This window comes from Tachysurus fulvidraco, chromosome 16, assembly GCF_022655615.1.
Source record: "Tachysurus fulvidraco isolate hzauxx_2018 chromosome 16, HZAU_PFXX_2.0, whole genome shotgun sequence".
In the NCBI taxonomy this organism is placed as follows: Eukaryota; Metazoa; Chordata; class Actinopteri; order Siluriformes; family Bagridae; genus Tachysurus; species Tachysurus fulvidraco.
In genome coordinates this window covers 16,278,366-16,296,709 of record NC_062533.1, presented here as the reverse complement: position 1 = coordinate 16,296,709, position 18,344 = coordinate 16,278,366, and the positions used below count along the sequence as shown (strand labels likewise).

The 18,344-nt window shown below is 46.3% G+C and overlaps 1 protein-coding gene across 1 annotated transcript in view; it reads right to left on the bottom strand.

The window, feature by feature from the left end:
* Positions 1-18,344, bottom strand: part of igf2r (insulin-like growth factor 2 receptor) — a 57,625-nt gene that overhangs the window by 26,919 nt on the left and 12,362 nt on the right. Inside the window, exons 8-33 of the mRNA XM_027155441.2 lie at positions 18,335-18,344; positions 17,878-18,070; positions 17,467-17,570; positions 16,653-16,808; positions 15,937-16,083; positions 12,959-13,246; positions 12,456-12,606; positions 12,183-12,363; positions 9,526-9,641; positions 9,269-9,407; positions 8,291-8,467; positions 8,085-8,186; positions 7,701-7,802; positions 7,435-7,606; positions 7,172-7,345; positions 5,974-6,117; positions 5,384-5,562; positions 5,189-5,276; positions 4,201-4,404; positions 3,970-4,100; positions 3,784-3,887; positions 3,561-3,694; positions 2,091-2,287; positions 702-828; positions 378-509; positions 25-290 (exon numbers count right to left, since the gene is read on the bottom strand). The exon at positions 18,335-18,344 is cut by the window's right edge and continues 150 nt beyond it. Of these exons, the coding sequence (XP_027011242.2) occupies positions 25-290; positions 378-509; positions 702-828; positions 2,091-2,287; positions 3,561-3,694; positions 3,784-3,887; positions 3,970-4,100; positions 4,201-4,404; positions 5,189-5,276; positions 5,384-5,562; positions 5,974-6,117; positions 7,172-7,345; positions 7,435-7,606; positions 7,701-7,802; positions 8,085-8,186; positions 8,291-8,467; positions 9,269-9,407; positions 9,526-9,641; positions 12,183-12,363; positions 12,456-12,606; positions 12,959-13,246; positions 15,937-16,083; positions 16,653-16,808; positions 17,467-17,570; positions 17,878-18,070; positions 18,335-18,344 (3,918 nt within the window). The remainder of the gene's footprint in view (positions 1-24; positions 291-377; positions 510-701; positions 829-2,090; positions 2,288-3,560; positions 3,695-3,783; positions 3,888-3,969; positions 4,101-4,200; positions 4,405-5,188; positions 5,277-5,383; positions 5,563-5,973; positions 6,118-7,171; positions 7,346-7,434; positions 7,607-7,700; positions 7,803-8,084; positions 8,187-8,290; positions 8,468-9,268; positions 9,408-9,525; positions 9,642-12,182; positions 12,364-12,455; positions 12,607-12,958; positions 13,247-15,936; positions 16,084-16,652; positions 16,809-17,466; positions 17,571-17,877; positions 18,071-18,334) is intronic.

Below are 18,344 nucleotides of genomic sequence, written 5' to 3'. Positions count from 1 at the left end.
CATAGATTTCTCTAATTACAGTACCTGTTGTTCGCAGACCAGCGGTGTGTGCCAGGAGAAAAAGTGAGTGCACGTGTCCTTGTCCGAGTCGACCAGCACGGGCTTGCTGCTTCCTCCACCTCCATCAGACTTGCAGACGAAGCTGATGACGCTCTTGTGTTTCAGCGTCGGATTGGCCTCGCAGACGTCTCCACCCTCATAGGTCAGCTCCACCACGTGGTCCTTATAGACCAGCTTCTTGCTAGACATTCCTCCGTTCACAGCGGAGGAAGGGTCTTTGATGCACACTCCTGCAGTACAGACCAAGAGCATCAGAGCTGATCAGGGAACCGAGTTAAACCGAGGCAAATACAAAAACACTGACTTGAGGGCATCACCTGCATCTGAAGCACAGCCTGTGTTCGTAACAGGGCCACAGACATTGAGGCGATACATCTTCCTCACGTCAACGCTGTCGTACACGGTATATCCAGCTTCCTGAGTGAGTGAGTTCAGGTCAAACAGATGCCCTGTGGAGGGAAGACACGGACATGGACGACTGAGATCCCTGGACAACTCGGAGGCTGATGTTTATTGCTTAGATTATGTACAGGAAATGGCTGTAATCCTATCTAGGCTGTGACAACTGATTTGCGTTAAAAGGTAAACAGATCTTCGGAATACCGCAATCGTAAGATCTCTATTCTCGCCGTAGGACTCACCTGTGGCTGGATTAGTGACTTTACAGCCTCCGTGTTCTATGGTGTCAAGGGGACACGCTGCTGATGTAAACCACACAAAGCTGTACACACAGTCCTCTAGCGCGGTGGTCAAGATGGGCTTCGAGTCCTGCAAAGCACGTCAAACACAATACTTATTTCAACAGGTTTATCGGCCAGTCCTTAGCATACACCACAGTCTCCTTACTCACTGTCCTGCAATTTCAAACCATCCTTGAGCAATAAATAAATAAACAAATAAATAAATAAATCGCCAGCTTCGACTTCCTCGGAGCATTGATATAAACCTACTATAAAAACATTGGGCTCATTATTTAACGGTGTACAATAATTGTACAATATTAAAGGTGCGGTGCACGATGTTTGAAAGCCAATGTTGACATTTGAAATCACCAAAACAAACACACCCCTAACCCAAAATGGGTGTCACCCCTGTTTTTATAGCTCCGCCCACACATACATACATAACCCAGGCACCTATTATGGCAGAACCTGTTGGGGCAGCTGGCCGAGGGGAGATTTTTATCAGTAAATGAACACAATGAGTAATACTATGGTAATACAGATGTGATTTTGTAGTACTGCGTGTTGTACCGTGAAAGGATTAGCTCCGTTCAACACCTAGCACCCGAGGCAGAGGTAACGGCAGGTAACCGCCATGTCAATGTTTCAATCCCTTTCTGCTAATGTCAGACATGCGCACTGAACACTCTCTCTGCTGCATATTGACAAGACACGCCCCTTTCTGCTCATTGGCTACACGTTTGTTTTGTTACTCGGCCCGACTCGGTTTTCAAACATCGTGCACCCCACCTTTAAATTCCCCATGTATGTGTATGTATGTATGTATACCTTACTACCTCACCATGTGTGTGGTTTTATTACATAAACATTGTGTTATACGGCTGTCCGAGCACCATAACGGGATATCTGGCATTGTGCTATTAAAACTTTGCGTGATTAAATCTGAAATCTCTCGCTGTGTGACTCGTTCATATTTAGCATGACAAAGCATTTTTATGACCGTTCTATATATAGAGTCAGACCTTCATCTGTCTCCTGTCAGGCTTCTTGTCCCTCACGATGTCTCACTAATTACCGGAGAACCAATTACCCAAGACACGATCTAGAGGAAGCACCGGTTTCCTGAAGCTTCGACTGCACCCCCAAACCTGATTATTAATAAATTAATTCTGTTTCTGAAGCAAAACTGATCTGAACTATTCATTAAATCTGCTGTGCAATCTTAGTAAAATGGTTGTATGTTTCTTAAACAGGAAGCAAATCTAAATGTAAATTATACAACAGCTTCTGAATACAATAAAATATTAAACTAGTGAATAACAACTCCGTATTAAAACTTAGCCTCACCACTTTGTTAGGATCGCATTTAAAGCGGATGATGGTGGAGCGTTTGCGGTCTCCTCCGGGGCAGGTTTGTCCGTCTGTGTACTTCAGCACTAACATGTTTTCCTCCCACTGTGGCTCAGACTGCGTTTCTCCCAAACTCACGTACTTATCACCGTTCTTCTGACACGCTGCAGCGCTGCTCGGGCAGTCCCATGATCCTGACAGATACACACACACACACACACACACACACAGATACACACACACACAGATACACACACACACAGATACACACACACACACACACAGATACACACACACAGATACACACACACAGATACACACACACACACACACAGATACACACACACAGATACACACACACACACACACAGATACACACACACACACACACACAGATACACACACACAGATACACACACACACACACACAGATACACACACACAGATACACACACACACACACACAGATACACACACACACACACACACAGATACACACACACACACACACACACACACACAGATACACACACACACACACACACAGATACACACACACACACACACACACACAGATACACACACACACACACAGATACACACACACACACAGATACACACACACACACACAGATACACACACAGATACACACACAGATACACACACAGATACACACACAGATACACACACAGATACACACACAGATACACACACACAGATACACACACACAGATACACACACACACACACACACAGATACACACACAGATACACACACAGATACACACACACACAGATACACACACACACACACAGATACACACACACACAGATACACACACACACAGATACACACACACACAGATACACACACACACAGATACACACACACACAGATACACACACACACGCACGCACACACGCACGCACACACGCACGCACACAGATACACGCACGCACACAGATACACGCACGCACACAGATACACACACACACACGCACGCACACAGATACACGCACACAGATACACGCACACAGATACACGCACACAGATACACGCACACAGATACACGCACACAGATACACGCACACAGATACACGCACACAGATACACGCACACAGATACACGCACACAGATACACGCACACAGATACACGCACACAGATACACGCACACAGATACACGCACACACACATATAGCTGATTAGTTAAGCACAATTTCAATTTCAGAAGATCAGTTTCTTAAAAACAGTAAAAATCACACAGTTTTATGGCATAACTTAACAGCAAACTCAAATACTTTGAACTTTCTGATTATATGGAGTGTGTTTTTGGGGCAACAGTGAAAATAAAAACAAAGTTCCTAATGTGAACTGTTTGGGTTTTTAAATAACCCGACATGAAGAGTGAGGATGTTAAAATTCCAGTTTAGAGTAACACTGGACTCAGATGTAGCTTTGACTTACCGCTCTGAGGTACGAGAGACTTGCACACGTTGATGTAGTAACGCTGGTCTTTGTTCCCAGTCTGAGGCAGAACCACCCAGTTACTGCTGTGCAGAGCCAATGAGGACAGGTCGTACGAGTGCCCATTGCCGTCACTGGAAAAGAAGTTAAGTGCTATAGGAATAAACTACTGTGTACATGAACTAATAAGTGAGCATTAGTGAATCGCTCAAGTCGTTCTCACTTGTAGGAGCAGCTGATGGTCTTAAAAGGAGGACAAGCCAACGCTGTGTGCCATTCGAACAAGTAGGAGCAGGACGTTGTCTCTCTGATAAACACCGGCTTCCCCTATGATGATCATATAGAAAGTCAGAACACAGAAACCTATCAAACTCAAATCTTAAAACCAGTCGTGAGGATGAAGTCGCACCGGATTCATGCTGTGGTCGCAGGAAAACATGATGGCTGTCGAGCGCTCATAAATCTTGTGGCAGGTTTCCCCGTGCGTGTAGTTGATCATTATAACTCCGTCGTCAAACGTTAAGTTTTGATTAGCCAGTCCTGTAACAAGTGAACAAAGCCCAACCGACAGTCAGGCGATAGAGTGAACGACAAGATTATGTTGATTTAAAAACAAAACAACAAAAAAAAACATACATACCAGCAATCCTGTGATTTGAACCCTCTACTTGGCAGGACGAGACCATCTGGTCATCTCCGTGTGGACACACTGAAGACTTAACAGGGCCGCAAAGGGCAAAGTGGTATTCGTACGACGAGCCCTTCACCTCATAATCCTTCCCAGACAGTGAAGTCAGGTCAAACTCATAGCCACTCCTGGGATCCTTTACCTTACAGTTTGTACCTGACCAAACAAAAAAAAAAAAAAAAAGAGATTTATTTACAAATAAAAACATTGCAACATAGTACACATCCTGCCCACTCCGTCAGACTCTCCTAACCAATCCCATCAAACTACAGACTCTCCTAACCAATCCCATCAAACCCCAGACTCTCCTAACCAATCCCATCAAACCCCAGACTCTCCTAACCAATCCCATCAAACCCCAGACTCTCCTAACCAATCCCATCAAACCCCAGACTCTCCTATGCAATCCTGCCTACTCTCTCAGACTCTCCTACCCAATCACGCCTACTCTCTCAGACTCTCCTAACCAATCCTGCCTACTCTCTCAGACTCTCCTACCCAATCACGCCCACTCTCTCTCACTCTCCTACCCAATCCTGCCTACTCTCTCAGACTCTCCTACCCAATCACGCCCACTCTCTCAGACTCTCCTACCCAATCACGCCCACTCTCTCAGACTCTCCTACCCAATCACACCCACTCTCTCAGACTCTCCTACCCAATCACGCCCACTCTCTCAGACTCTCCTACCCAATCACACCCACTCTCTCAGACTCTCCTACCCAATCACGCCCACTCGCTCAGACTCTCCTACCCAATCACGCCCACTCTCTCAGACTCTCCTACCCAATCCCGCCTACTCTCTCAGAGTCTTCTATACAACCCCGTCTACTCCCTCAGACTCTCGTAATTAATCCTGTCCACTCCATCAGACTCTTCTAACCAAGTTAAGGAAGCTATTTTTAAACCCGTTTAGATCATTAGGTATTTAAAATCGTACCTTGTGCTTTCTTAACCGCACAAGCCTCAGAGGTCCTCCAGACAAAGACGTATTCACAGCCGTCCTTACGATCAAACAACGGTGAGCCCTGCAAATAACAAAAGGAGCAAAAATCTGGTTTGTTTGCCCATTAAAATATTTTTTAAAAATCAAATTTTTTCCATGAGGTAAATCAAACAGACTCATGGTGCTTACAGGGCTGTCGTCACACTGGAAGATCACGCGTGTGGAGTAACGACCTGCTGAGCCACACTTATCTCCATTCCTATAGACGATGCTGATGGAGCCGTCTGAGCCGGCCTGCAGACTGGACTGCACATAGCCCAGGTTTACAGCTCGGCCATTTAACTGCCCGCATGCTCCGATTACTCCGACTGCCAATGATAACAGACTCACGTGTGAAAACGTCTTTAGACAGCATATATACAGTCACACGGGCAGAATTTCTACACTGTTCAGAGGCTGCTTTGGTTTGCCATATCGTTGGGTTACGACCGTACAGCTGCTACAACGTTAGTGGATATACTTTTATTGTAAGGGATTAAAATGCTAAACGTTATCAGAAAATCATCGACCTCAGAGTGAAATGCATTATACCACACAGTTCTTGATTATTTTCCCACAACCGCATGCCTCTAATCGTGAATCCATAATCAGACTAATCTGTATATTTGTATTTCTATGCAAATATGCAGTGCATCATTAATGTGTAGTTAACACAGAGGAAAACAAAAAGGTATGAATAAACACAATATAATGACAGTGTGTGTGGCAGTGTGAGTTACCTGGGCAGCCCTTTACAAACGGCAGAGGTTTACACACACTGATGAAGAACTTCTGAGACTTGGCCTGGTCTGAAGTGTCTAAGGGGATGTAGGCTTTTTCGTTCAGACTGAGGTCACTCAGGTCGTACTCATTTCCTTGAGAGTCTGCAGGTTAAAGGAGACACGGGACTATTAGGGCTAGAGCGATGATGATTATTACTAAAATTACGGCTACTGTGATTACAACTCGATCCACAAAACCCAAAACCTTCAGTGTGAAATTTAACTTTACCATTTCTGATAAATCTTTTAAACATAGACACTTTTGCCCCTTTTCCACTAGAAAGAACCGGGTGCTGGATCAGAGCTAGTGCTGGTGCTGGTTCGAAGGAGGTTCCACTGGCAAGCCTTAAGAACCGGTTTGCCTTTTCATCGGTTAGAGAGCCGTCACAGAGCAGAGTCTGACGTCACTGTATACGTCTCATCTTTCCCAGCAACGTTAGCGCAGCAGCGGCAAACTCAAACACAACATCAACAATGGCGGATGTTCATGCTTTACTGTTAATGCTCATGGCTTTGCGAACCTACATCCAAAGTGTACGTGCAACTCCATGTAATTTGTATATACGGAGGTTGCGATCGAGAATAACGGAAAGTACATAACGTTATTTTATCATTAACACAGAAAAAAAAGGTTAGCCTGAGCATGTAGCTACCTACTATCATATGTGCTGATTATTGATCATATTGCAGTAAATATGTATTAAACATTAGTTTACTTAAGGTACATTATCAAAGGCACTGACAGTAGCCCCGCCCCCAGTCCCTACTTAAGGTACAATATCAAAGGCGCTAACGGTAGCCCCACCCCCAGTCCCCCCTACATAAGGTACATTATCAAAGGCGCTAATGGTAGCCCCACCCCCAGTCCCCCCTACATAAGGTACATTATCAAATGCGCTAATAGTAGCCCCACCCACAGCCCCTGATGCAAGCGGTTCTTAAGTCTAGACCAGCAAAGTTTTGGTGCTACTTAAGAACCACTTTTCCTGGTTCAGAGCCGGTGCTTTGGCTGTCGAAAAAAAAAAGAACTGGTTCTAAATCAGGCTCCGAACCAGCACTCAAACTGCCTCGGTTGAAAAGGGGCATTTTTTGTCTTAAAGTGTGCACTATACTAATGGATTACTAATTTTATATCTCATAAGAAATGTTCGCTTACCAGTGACACGGCAATCTACTGGTGCAGGCTCGCAAGCGAGAGCTGTAGGGAACTCAAAAAGAACGTCATGCTGCGTGTGAGAGGACGTTCCTATCGCCTCACGTATGAGGTTCAGGGAGCCGGTAGTGGCGCTCTGATCACACACAAAATTAATGGTGAACGTGGCTCTGGTACCTGTGGTGCGAGAGAGATGATTGGGTATTGGGGAGCAAAAAAAAAAAAAACAGTCTTGTTAATTTACTGGATAAGAAGCAAGAACGCACCCAGAGGTTCATCCAGCTCTCCTCTGTATGTGAGACTGAGCAGGCCATCGGTAGACAACTGCAGGGATCTCTCCACTCCTACAAAACTGTGAGGCTTTCCGTCCTCCACCACACAACCCGATACGTCCTGCCTTTCTGATCTGCACTGCCGGGCGGCCGAGCAGATGTTCACCTGTTCAAGCCATGTTGAGAATGCTACACTGTTAAGAGGCTAATAAAAAAAAAAAAGAGATAAATAAATGCCTGAGGTAAATAAAAGTACTTACGAGAAACTCTTTTCCATTTGCAGTTGTCTTATATCCGTTTTCGGAAGCCAGGGGGAGCAGGTTGAACTCAAAGCCGGTATTGGGATGCGTCAAAGAACAAGTCTAACACACACACAAACAAAGCAAACGATTAAAAGCTCGTCGTCAAGACGACATTATGGCCCTATTTCACAAATGCAGTGCTGTTGAATTCTTGACTCGGATTGGCCAGAAAGTGTTGTCCGTAATAGCGGCAGCGAAAACAGCAAGATATAATATTAATGAACTAATTCGAATACGTTATGGTTTCTATAGTAACAGATTGGGAAAGCTACGCATAACAAATCTCATCTTGAAGCCAAAACGCAGAGAGAGAGAGAGAGAGAGCACGGTTCTGGGATTCACCTGATTGGTGTCTACAGCAGTTGAGATGGCGCAGGCTGCCTCGGTGTCCCAGAGGAAATTCACTACGCAGTCCTGATCTGATAAGAAACGTGGACCAGATGACTGCACGCCACAGAGGAAAAGAGAGGAAATCACACAGTTAGCACAGCAAGCACGTTTATTGTCCTGCATTCGTTCTGACGTGATTCACGCGTGTGAACCCTCACCGCAGGCCGTTTGGAGCACATGAAGTGAATGCGGGTGGTGTAGGTGCTCATCTTCCCGTCCGTCTCGCACGCCGAGCCGTCCGTGTACTCCAGCATCAGCTGATTGTCCTCTTGGAACGTGGGGCCTTTTTTAGCCAAGCCCATGTTACTGATGGTCACTTTTGCAGACGGTGTTCCCTGTAAAAAATACCACCACAGTGTGACACGTTACACTTTACAGAGGACTGTGATGATTGTGGTCCTTGTATAATCTGTGCGTCATCTAAACTCCAGGATAAGAGCTTGTATATAAATTAGCGACATGAAGACACACAAAAAAAACTATTTAAATGGATCATTTTTGTATAATCAAAAGGCAATAATGCTTCTAGTTGCTATTTTCAGTACATATTTACATCTACATCAAGCTAAGTATTTGCATATGCATATTTTTTTTTGCCATACTCAATTTATTCTTGTAAATGAACAATATTTCTAATAAACAAAACGCTCAGCTACGTCTTATGACGCAATGATAGCCTTTGTAAAGAGTGTGAACAGGGAATGAAAAGGATTTATACATAATATAAATAATATTCAGTATTTGGTCTTACTAACTAACCAAAAAAACAACTAACTAACCAACCAACCAACCAACCAACCAACCAACCAACTAACTAACTAACTAAGGTACAGGAGCTGACAATGGGGTGTATTTTTTATTAAAACTTGTAAAGACTTAATAATTAGGGAAAAAATAGCTCTTAAAAAAAAATAAAACAAATCTAAAATCATTGGTATTCATTATAGAATTTAGAGTATTTAGAGGTTTTAAGTAATGAATTTATGTAAAGAATGGAATGCCGCCTTCATCCTGCTTGATTTAAGCAATTAGCAGAACGAAGCAGAACTGAACAACATTCATTTAAAAATGAAAACTTAATTCATGCTTAAATGCACTTAAGTTTGAATTGTATTTAAGGATGGGCTGAAAGTTACAGTTTTTATCTGGCACACTGAGGCGAGTCGGTCACAGCCTGGCATGGGTACGAGCGGCCGGCACACGTTAATGTAGTACACCCTCTGTGTACTGATGTCAGGAGCCTCCCAGTTCGTGGATCCGGGCAACTTGGACAAACTGAGGAGAGAAAAATAACAAGCGTTCACTACGGATACAAGAGCAAAGACTCAAAACGGACAGCCAATAGAATAGAAGGGTATCAGGTACAGTACAGAAGTGCAGTGAACTCAATCACCTAGACAAGTCGAACTGCTGTAAGGTCACGGGGTCGGTAACCACACACTCCTGTGGCCTTTCTGGACAGGCGTAAGACGTGTACCACCTGAAGTTGTACGTGTATTCATCCTCAGCCTGAGAGAAACAGGACAACAAACAGTCCTTCGGTAAGTAATAATTGTAATAATAATAATAATAATAATAATAATAATAATAATAATAATAAAGCAACAATAATAAAATGAAAAAGAAGAAGGAGGAGAAAACACATTTTATTTACATTTAATGACCATTACTCGTTAGCACAATTTATTAGCAGTACTGAACTCACTAATGAGTAGTTAAAGTAATAGAAGAGGCAGTAACAGCAGCAGAAGTAGGAATTAGTTGTTGTAGTAGAAGTAATAAGGATAGACGTAACAGAGGCGAAATGGGACAAATAATATAACTAATAGTATCAGTAGCAGTAGTAGTGGTAATAACAGTACTAGTGGTAATAACAGTACTAGTAGTAATAACAGTACTAGTGGTAATAACAGTACTAGTGGTAATAACAGTACTAGTGGTAATAACAGTACTAGTGGTAATAACAGTACTAGTAGTAATAACAGAGCTAACTATTTATTGAATTGTAATTAAATGTTATAGTATTAATCTGTTAAAAGCATCAGTCTAGTTCTTGTCTCTCGCCCTGTCTGCCTCTCGCCCTCTGTCTGCCTCTCGCCCTCTGCCTGCCTCTCGCCCTCTGCCTGCCTCTCGCCCTTAGCCTGCCTCTCGCCCTCTGCCTGCCTCTCGCCCTCTGCCTGCCTGTCCGCCTGTCTGCCTCTCGCCCTCTGTCTGCCTGTCCGCCTGTCTGCCTCTCGCCCTCTGTCTGCCTGTCCGCCTGTCTGCCTCTCGCCCTCTGTCTGCCTGACCGCCTGTCTGCCTCTCGCCCTCTGTCTGCCTGTCCACCTGTCTGCCTCTCGCCCTCTGCCTGCCTCTCGCCCTCTGCCTGCCTCTCGCCCTCTGCCTGCCTCTCGCCCTCTGCCTGCCTGTCCGCCTGTCTGCCTCTCGCCCTCTGTCTGCCTGACCGCCTGTCTGCCTCTCGCCCTCTGTCTGCCTGACCGCCTGTCTGCCTCTCGCCCTCTGTCTGCCTGACCGCCCTCTGTCTGCCTGTCCGCCTCTCGCCCTCTGTCTGCCTGACCGCCTGTCTGCCTCTCGCCCTCTGTCTGCCTGCCCGCCTCTCGCCCTCTGTCTGCCTCTCGCCCTCTGTCTGCCTGTCCGCCTGTCTGCCTCTCGCCCTCTGTCTGCCTGTCCGCCTGTCTGCCTCTCGCCCTCTGTCTGCCTGACCGCCTGTCTGCCTCTCGCCCTCTGTCTGCCTGTCCACCTGTCTGCCTCTCGCCCTCTGCCTGCCTCTCGCCCTCTGCCTGCCTCTCGCCCTCTGCCTGCCTCTCGCCCTCTGCCTGCCTGTCCGCCTGTCTGCCTCTCGCCCTCTGTCTGCCTGACCGCCTGTCTGCCTCTCGCCCTCTGTCTGCCTGACCGCCTGTCTGCCTCTCGCCCTCTGTCTGCCTGACCGCCCTCTGTCTGCCTGTCCGCCTCTCGCCCTCTGTCTGCCTGACCGCCTGTCTGCCTCTCGCCCTCTGTCTGCCTGCCCGCCTCTCGCCCTCTGTCTGCCTCTCGCCCTCTGTCTGCCTGACCGCCTGTCTGCCTCTCGCCCTGTCTGCCTGTCTGCCTCTCGCCCTGTCTGCCTGTCTGCCTCTCGCCCTGTCTGCCTGTCTGCCTCTCGCCCTGTCTGCCTGTCTGCCTCTCGCCCTGTCTGCCTGTCTGCCTCTCGCCCTGTCTGCCTGTCTGCCTCTCGCCCTCTGTCTGCCTGACCGCTGTCTGCCTCTCGCCCTCTGTCTGCCTGACCGCCTGTCTGCCTCTCGCCCTCTGCCTGCCTGACCGCCTGTCTGCCTCTCGCCCTGTCTGCCTGACTGCCTATTGCCCTCTGTCTGCCTGTCCGTCTGTCGCCACCTATCTGCCTCTCGCCGCCTGTCTGCCTAACCGCCTGTCTGCCTCTCGCCCTCTGTCTGCCTGACTGCCTGTCTGCCTCTCGCCCTCTGTCTGCCTGACTGCCTATTGCCCTCTGTCTGCCTGTCCGCCTGTCGCCACCTATCTGCCTCTCGCCGCCTGTCTGCCTCTCGCCCTGTGTCTGCCTGACCGCCTGTCTGCCTCTCGCCCTCTGCCTGCCTGACCGCCTGTCTGCCTCTCGCCCTCTGCCTGCCTGACCGCCTGTCTGCCTCTCGCCCTCTGCCTGCCTGACCGCCTGTCTGCCTCTCGCCCTCTGCCTGCCTGACCGCCTGTCTGCCTCTCGCCCTCTGTCTGCCTGACTGCCTATTGCCCTCTGTCTGCCTGTCCGTCTGTCGCCACCTATCTGCCTCTCGCCGCCTGTCTGCCTAACCGCCTGTCTGCCTAACCGCCTGTCTGCCTCTCGCCCTCTGTCTGCCTCTCGCTCTCTGTCTGCCTGACTGCCTATTGCCCTCTGTCTGCCTGTCCGCCTGTCGCCACCTATCTGCCTCTCGCCGCCTGTCTGCCTAACCGCCTGTCGCCACCTATCTGCCTCTCGCCGCCTGTCTGCCTCTCGCCCTGTGTGTGCCTTGCTGTACACTCCCCCCCTACCCCCCCTCTCTCTGTGGTGTATTTTTGTGGATTTCATACCTGAAACTCAGGTTTTCCCGGCCCAGCCTCTCGGTCACAGAGGAAGGAGATGTGTGTGGAGCGCTGTGTGTGTTCCTTGTTGTTGTACGGAGAGCCGTTCATGTAGTCCAGCTCGATCATTCCATCGTAATATGACAAACTGGAGTTAAACTCACCCAGGTTCCAGGAATTAGTTTTAGTACTGTAAAACAACAACAGTATATAAGATAAATAAATAAATAAAAAGTCTAGAGACCGTTCCAGAAAAACGAGTGGAGTTAAGAGCGAACTTGCCTCCTGTCAACCTGACAGGCTCCTGATTTCTCAGGGCAATTCGCAGCCTTAACATTCCCACACACGTTAATAAAGTAGTCGTATTTGTCCCTGGAGATGTTGTAGTAACCTCCATCAGCCTTCCTCAGTGGGGTCAGGTCAAAAGAAATTCCTAGAAACGGACAAACATGTTTATTTAACATCTGCGTCCAAGAAATATTTTGCTATTTTATATAGAAGCAGTTTATCATTTCTGGAGTAAAAAAATCTTCTTCTTCCTTACAGCCTTTTATTTTAACATTAGCTAAGGAAGTGTTAAGGAAAAACTAAAAAGCAGAGACACCTCTGATCAAGTTGGGGGGCGGAGCTAAATTCAGGACCAAAAGATTTAACCAGAAACATAATTTACATGGTAATATTGTAAATGCCTTTTTTTTTTATTGTATGCTCAAAATGATGTTATTATTATAATACACCTAGAAATGTTTAACTTTTACGCAGCAGGCTACCGGACGTTCCTCTACCTGAGGTGGAGTTTTCCACTTTACAGTCGTCCCCCTTCGTTCTGGTGAGCACGCAGGCGGCGGCGGTCTGCCACTCGAACTCGTAAACGCAGCCGTCGCTGGACATGCTCCTCATGGCGGGGGGGCTGTCCATGTCACCCGGTTTGCACTTCAGAGTGATGATGCTTTTAATCTTTGTGTTTTTCCTGCACTCATCTCCGTCTGTGTATATAAGCCTCAGGTCTTTCCCAGTCAGGTCTTTCTGCGGTGAGGAGAGAAATTTACCCAGGCTGGTAAACTTTCCTTTCCCTGGTGAAAGTGAAACAACTGATTAGTGAAACACTCACAACAGATTCAGGTCTCTAAATCATCTTCCTTTTTTTTTTTTTTAAGTAAGCAATTGTACACACACAAGACATTCAAGCATTTGTAATGTAAACCTTATTAAAGTAAGCTTGTACAAAGTATCCAGCTGTAGTTCATTTATTCATTCGTTCATTCATTCATTTTCGACCGCTTATCCGAACTTCTCGGGTCACGGGGAGCCTGTGCCTCTCTCATGCGTCATCGGGCATCGAGGCAGGATACACCCTGGGGGGAGTGCCAACCCATCACAGGGCACACACACTCATTTACTCACACACTACGGACAATTTTCCAGAGATGCCAATCAACCTACCATGCATGTCTTTGGACCGGGGAGGAAACCGGAGTACCCGGAGGAAACCCCCGAGGCACGGGGAGAACATGCAAACTCCACATACACAAGGCGGAGGCAGGAATCGAACCCCCAACCCTGGAGGTGTGAGGCGAACGTACTAACCACTAAGCCACCGTGTCCCCCACAGCTGTAGTTATATAATGTTAATGTAATGTATAACAAAGTGAGTGTACAGCTTGTATAACAATGTAAATTTCTCAACACACAGCCATTAATGTCTAAACCGCTGGCCACAAAAGTGAATACACCCCCAAGTGGAAATGTCCAAATTGGGGCCAAAGTGTCAATATTTTGTGTGGCCACCATTATTTAGCAGCACTGCCTTAACCTTCTTCGCCTTGGAGTTCACCAGAGCGTAATAGGTTGCCACTGGATTCCTCTTCCACTCCTTCATGATGACATCACAGAGCTAGTGGATGTTAGAGACGTTGTTGAGGATGTTGAGCTCCTCCACCTTCCGTTTGAGGACGCCCCACAGAAGCTCAATAGGGTTCAGGTCTGCTTGGCCAGTCCATCAGCTTTACCCTCAGCTTCTTTAGCAAGGCATTGGACGTCTTGGAGGTGTGCTCGGGGTCATTAATCAATAAACTGGAGCTCCCCAGTGGCAGCAGCACTCATGCAGCCCCAGACCATGACACTCCCACCACCATTCTTGATTCTAGGCAAGACACATCCTTACCTGGCTGCTGCCACACACTCCTGACACCATCTAAACCAAATAAATTTATCATGGTCTCGTCACACCACAGGACACAGGTTCCAGTAATCCTTAGTCTGCTTGTCTTCAGCAAACTGTTTCTTGTGCATCATCATTAGAAGAGGCTTCCTTCTGGGAAGACAGACATGCAGACCAATAGTCTGTATAGTCTGAGCACAGATAGACTGATCCCCTACCCCTTCAACCTCTGCAGCAATGCTGGCAGCATTCATACGTCTATTTCCCAAACACAACCTCTGGGAATGACGCTGACCACATGCACCCGACTTCTTTGGTGGACCACGGCGAGGTCTGTTCGGAGTGGAACCTGTCCTGTTAAACCTCTGTATGGTCTTGGCCACAGTGCTGCATCTCAGTTTCATCTTCTTATAACCTACGCCATCTTTATGTAGACCAAATCTTTTTTTCAGATCCTCAGAGAGTTCTTTGCCATGAGGTGCCATGTTGAACTTCCAGTGACCAGCATGAGGGAGTGAGAGCGATAACACCAAATCTGACGCACCTGCTCCCCATTCACACCGGAGACCTTGTAACACTAACGAGTCACATGACACCAGGGAGAGAAAATGGCTAATTGGGACCAATTTAGACATTTAGGGACTTTTTACACCCGGTCACTTCGTGTGTTGTCTCTGATCCGATAGCTATCTGATTTGTTAAAACTGTTCCATTTACATTAGACCACATAAACGCGTCTCGGCGAATCGGATATCGATCCGATCTTTCTGCTCCCGCCCAAAATGCTAATATATTTTACCTCATTTCCAGGGTAATTGAAATGAAACACACTTTGGTGTGTGCGGTTTTCAGAACGCGATCAAAAAGAAGACGAAAAACTCGTTACGACGGTTATGCTACAAAAAACAACATTTACTGTTTGCTGCATTTTAAGCCCTGACGAGACGCCTGGGTGAAAGATCACCTGCGAGTGACGTACTTCCGTTTGGGAGGAGTTTAGCGCTGACGTATGTGGCTTGAACAACCACATGCATTTACACCTGTCCAGTTTCATCTGAAACGCGTCCCAGACCACCTCCTGAAGGGGTTTGTACCATCAGATTTATATCCGTCTCCAAAACGTTTCGGAGGACATTTAGACCTGGTCTTTTTACCATCGGCTAGCTATCTGATCACAGAAAACGCATGAAGTGACCAGGTGTAAAAAGCCCCTTACACTTAGGGGTGTGCTCACATTTGTGTCCAGCGATTTAAACATAAATGGCTGCAAGTCGTTATTCTGAGAGGACGGCAAATTTACACAGTTATACAAGCTGCACACACTTTACATTGTAGCACAGTGTCATTGCTTCAGTGTTGTCACATGAAAAGATATAATAATAAAATATATACAAAAATGTGAGGGTGTACTCACTTCTGTCTGATGCTGTACATACACAGTAGAACAGATTAAAAAGAATAAATGCATAAATGTTTGCTTACTTTGCTTATAGAAACTGCGATTTCTTTCAGGATGACAGAACTGAACAGATTTCTACACGTTCTTCGTTCGAATTCTAATCGAACTAGCGTTAATGTCTGTAAGAAACGTTCTCCACTCACCCACGGCGCACACGGCCGCATCTTCGGGACACGAGCCGGTCTCGTCCTGCTTGATGATTTTATCACACACGTTAATGTAGTAGAGTTTTTTGTCTGTTTCTGGAACGCTAGCATCCACCGCTTCCCAGTTTTGTTGCTTATCTGCTCCTGAACCACAAACGACAGACACACAAAAATAAATAAATTTAAAAAAATAATGCAACATATTCCAGAGTTAGCTAAAATATCACATTAACAGCACAGGAGGCTTCTTAGGCTTGGTGTACAGCAGGAAGTGTCATGTAGATAAGGAGTCATTCTGCAGGACACCGAGCCTAAGGAGCCACCTAAAGAATTTGATCCCTGATGTTATAACAGCCAGCGCTGGATATTACGTCTAGACGACTCCGATATCACAACATGGCAACATGAATATGATACGAAAGTATAACGAAAGTATTATACACGTGTATATCTAACTAAAACACACACTTGGCACTGCCATTGTAAGGAATATAAAAGGAATAAAACACTTCTGCATGCACCGTTATTCATAAATATTCAAAGTAACTCTGCTTCATGAAGAAATGCATCACACCACCTTGTCAGTTAATATTCTCTTTAACTTCACACCACGTCATGTTTTATTCCTTAGTCTTTCTCTTCACCTACAACATCTGCTAAAGTCAGAAAGTACACAGGTGTGTTATGGTGTTTTTGATAAAACGTGCACTCACCTGCGTAGCGAGTGAGACGAGACAGGTCGTAATGCATTTTGCCATCGGTGACTCTGCACAGCAGGTCTTTGGTTTTCTGTACACATGCGTAGGACGTCTGCCAGTTAAAGTTATAGGTGCAGTCGACCTCTCCTGTGAACACGGGGAGGCCATTTCCTGTAGAGATGCAAACGTACAGATTCCATGATAAGAGGAATGAATTTAGTTTAGAAGACAAAACATAAAGTTACATCAGCAGCTCCTACTGTGATAGAGTGATATATTAATGACTAAAATAAATCCAAATGAAAATGAAGAGTTTGACTGAAACTGTTGGCTAATTGTTTCTCAGCTACATGTGATAGAGTCAAAAATCTGAAAGTGTTTAGAGACACTAACTGCAGTTTGCAGGAGCTGATACAGATGACAAGGACAGTATGCCCAGAGAAGGAATAATAGGGTTTAAGAAAAAAAGTTAGTGCTGATGTCAGGTTGTGACTGAATGACCAACTGACTGACCTACTGACTGAATGAATAATTGACTGAGTGTCCAACCGAATGACCGGGTGAATGTAAGAGTGACCGAATAGCCAATTGACTGACCAACCTGATGAGTGACTGACCGAATGACCGGCCAACCGGATAAGTGACTGACCGAATGACTGACTGACTGACCGGATGACCGGCCAACCAGATGAGTGACCGGCCAACCGGAGGAGTGACTGATCGAATGACTGACCGGATGAGTGACCGACCAAATGACTGACTGACCAACTGACCGAACAAGCGAGCGACCGACCAACCAAATGAGTGACCGACCAAATGTGTGACTGACCTGCATGCTCGTCGCACTCAAAGTTAATGATGGTCATACGCTGGAAGCCTGAGCTGCATCTGCTTCCTCCTGGATAGATGAGAGTCAGATCTCCATCAGAGTACCTGGATCAGGACAGAGACGACTTGAACTTCCTCACAGCTTCATCACATTCATTACAACAATACCGACCTTTCACTGCGCTTTACTGTGCTGTTCTGTTGTTCAGTACAATCAGTTTAGAAAGTCCGGTTTATGCTCAATGCTACTGTACATATAACTGCAGTCCATTTTAGGTTGCACAGTTAAATTATCATGAGCAAATAGCCTTGCACGGCTCTCATTTAAAACCTAACACAGATCTGCATGAATACACCCATTTGTTATTTTAATAAACAGCAAATTTTTCAGAGCTAATAAAAGTCAGCCCACCTGAGTGTTTGATTCTGGAACCTTCCAGCGACTTTGGCCAAACTTCCACCTTCCTTCACCTGGCAAGACGAGACGAAACCCTTATCGTCTTTATCTGTACACTGACCGGCTCTGGTCTCTCCGCACACGTTAAGATAGAACATGTAGGTGTCCTTCCCGATCTGAGCCGAAACAGCGTAGGGATCGTCTCCAGCTGTGGGACGCATTAGGATGATTAACCATTAGAATTAATAAACATGTAAACTACTAGTTAACATCATCATGGTTTGGAAGCACTCCGTCCAGGGTGTATCCTGCCTCGATGCGCGATGACGCCTGAGATCCCCGTGACCCGAGAAGATCAGATAAGCGGTAGAAAATGAATGAATGAATGAATGGTTTGGAAGCTTTTTACTACTGATATAACTGTTATTAGGCTCTAAACCTCTAACTGCATCGTGCCCTTGTGGTGACTTACAGCTGTGTGT